This window comes from Temnothorax curvispinosus, unplaced genomic scaffold (assembly GCF_003070985.1).
Source record: "Temnothorax curvispinosus isolate PA1 unplaced genomic scaffold, ASM307098v1 QBEX01010347.1, whole genome shotgun sequence".
NCBI lineage: Eukaryota > Metazoa > Arthropoda > Insecta > Hymenoptera > Formicidae > Temnothorax > Temnothorax curvispinosus.
This window is the reverse complement of record NW_020220127.1, coordinates 1-2,401: the sequence shown is the minus strand read 5'-3', so window position 1 is coordinate 2,401 and position 2,401 is coordinate 1. Positions and strand designations below refer to the sequence as shown.

Here is a 2,401-nt window from a genome sequence, read left to right as displayed (position 1 = left end):
ATCCTTATTTTTATCTTGTTCGAGACTAGACTTACCTAATTAAAAATTGTTAATTATCAATTAAAATATATAATAATTGTTTTATACCACATTAGAATGTCATTTTTATATAGTCTGTATAAATTCGATTAATAGTACTATTAAAATTTATAAAGCCTCAATAAATATAATGAATAAAATAATAATAGACAATTGTGTAAATACTTGTATTTTCTGTCATAGATATTCTAGTTGTAGTCTCTGGTAATTCAGAATTTTTGATAATTTTAATAACAACTGGCTCAAGTTCTGTGACACATTGTTCTTGACCAAAAGTATTTGTACCTAATAATATTATTTATTTATAATCATGCATAAGATATATATACATAGTTATTTTTAAGTAAATTTAATAAATTCTTTAATATACTTACGATTTGAAATCTCTTCCGATTCGTCAATGTATATCTCCAAACTATTTACATCAATAGTTTGATTCAAAGTAAGATTTTTATCGTAAACATCATCGTAAATTTTGCTCCAAATATCGAATAAAGCTGAATATTTAGTTTCTCCATTCCAATTCAATTTGTTACTCTTTAATTCCTTGAAACGTTGTAAAATATTTACATTGATGTTTTTTTCCAGTTCTTGTAATAGTTCTGTGTTTGTTGAAGTTAAAACAGAATGTTGATTTGCATTCTCAACTACATCAGATGCAATTTGTGTTTGCGTTACACATTTATCGTATTTGACAGCGTTTGGATCAAAGGGATAAAGTCCGCAGCACTTGAAACCAGCTTGAATAGTTTTTGAAAAGTCTTTTTCTTTAATAATTTCTGATAATGCACTAGGAATATCAAATTTTTGTATATCCATCCCATCATGATTTGAACACCAAGTTTTCACAAACTTTTGCCAGTGTTTTTTTAATGAAGCAAACACTGCTATATCAAGAGGTTGCAAAATATGTGTGGCATTTGGAGGGAGACAGCATAATATAATTTGTTGCTCTTTACAAAAAGCACTTAAGCAGTATGACATATGTGATATGTGTCCATCAGGAAAACAATAATTGGTTTTTTTATGTTCTCATCTTGTAGATATTTATTAAAAACATTTGCAAAATACTCGTAGAAGGCTGTATATGTCATCCATCCATTTTCACTTTTACCGATGCCCCAACCAGGTGGAGCTTTGGTTAAACAAGCTTGAGGCAAGCGTTCGTACTTAAAAACTGTTAGAGGTGGCGCTATTTCTCCTGCAGCATTCACAGTAAAGAGCGTAGTAATATTTTCTTTATCACAGCTAGTAAAAACATCATACGTTGGTTTTCCCTTCTCGGCAATAACTAATCCTCCTTTAGGAGCTAAATACACTGCTGTCTCATCCATGTTGAATACTCTTTGCGGGTCTTCAAGAACTTCTAAATTATCCTTTAGTAAAATCTGTACTTCAGAAAACCAATTACGAATATATTGTTCAGTAACAGCTGCTCTTGTCTTACTTAAGTATTCAGCTTTCTTCATAGATAAAGCAGGGTGTCGTTTCATAAAGTTCTCAAACCATTTACGTCCTGGCGTGTTATTTGTAAATGGAGTTTCTAAATGTTCGGTTTCAACAAATTTTTTGACTGAATTCAACAAAACATTTTTTGTGATAGGGAATCCCATTCGACATGTTTCCAACAGCCAATCCACTAAAATAGCTTCTACACGAGAACCTAATACTGATTCACGACCTACATGTCCAGTGGTCACTGGTGCTTCACCTCGAATTTTATGTCGCAAAGTTGTTCTTGGTACTTGATAAATTTTACTTGCTGTCGAGACTGGTGTACCATTCTGAATAGCAACTAAAGCTTCTCGTACCTTTGTTGGTGAATACAAAAATAATTTTTTTTTTTGCTGTTGATTTTCCTTGGTTGTAGACTTCTGTTTTTTCTTAACAGATATATCACACCTTCTTTTTGGCATTTTAATCTAAAAATATAATAATAAAATAATAGTATTAAAAAAAACTTCATAAAGCTTAGTATCTCAAAGATTAGTCAGTATTTCTAAAGTTATCTTTCTTTTTATATTAAGTGGCCAAAATTAGTGCAGACGTTATCCCAGTTCTGGCCACCCGTGGCCACAAGTGGAAAATGCGAAAAAACATGCTCGATTTTTGGCCAGCTTGTTTATTTATAAAAAGCAAATTAATTTTACAACATTGGATTAGCAGATTATATTTTAAAAGAAACTTAACCTATATGCGTCTCATTTCTAGTGTACACAAGTATATACTGTCACGTTTTCATAAAAAAATACACTAAATTCTATTTACCGAGTTTCGGAGATTCTTATTGTTTGTTGTAAGAAGATTGTGTCTTTGGTATACACTGTAACAAATAATTTTTTTCCAAGTAAAAGAGAAACGT

General features: G+C 30.7%; 1 protein-coding gene across 1 annotated transcript; it reads right to left on the bottom strand.

Annotated features, from left to right (window-relative positions):
* Positions 1 to 943: 943 nt before the first annotated feature.
* LOC112460138 (tigger transposable element-derived protein 1-like) lies at positions 944 to 2,394 on the bottom strand. The gene is made up of 2 exons (XM_025024670.1): positions 2,308 to 2,394; positions 944 to 1,961 (listed from the first exon to the last, which is right to left on the bottom strand). The coding sequence occupies exon 2, from the start codon at positions 1,953 to 1,955 to the stop codon at positions 1,008 to 1,010; it is 948 nt and encodes a 315-aa protein (XP_024880438.1). The 5' UTR covers positions 1,956 to 1,961; positions 2,308 to 2,394; the 3' UTR covers positions 944 to 1,007.
* Between the last annotated feature and the right edge of the window lie 7 nt (positions 2,395 to 2,401).

Coding starts and splice junctions, on each gene's coding strand:
- LOC112460138 (XM_025024670.1), bottom strand. CDS start 1,955: ATGCCAAAAAGAAGGTGTGATATATCTGTTAAGAAAAAACAGAAGTCT.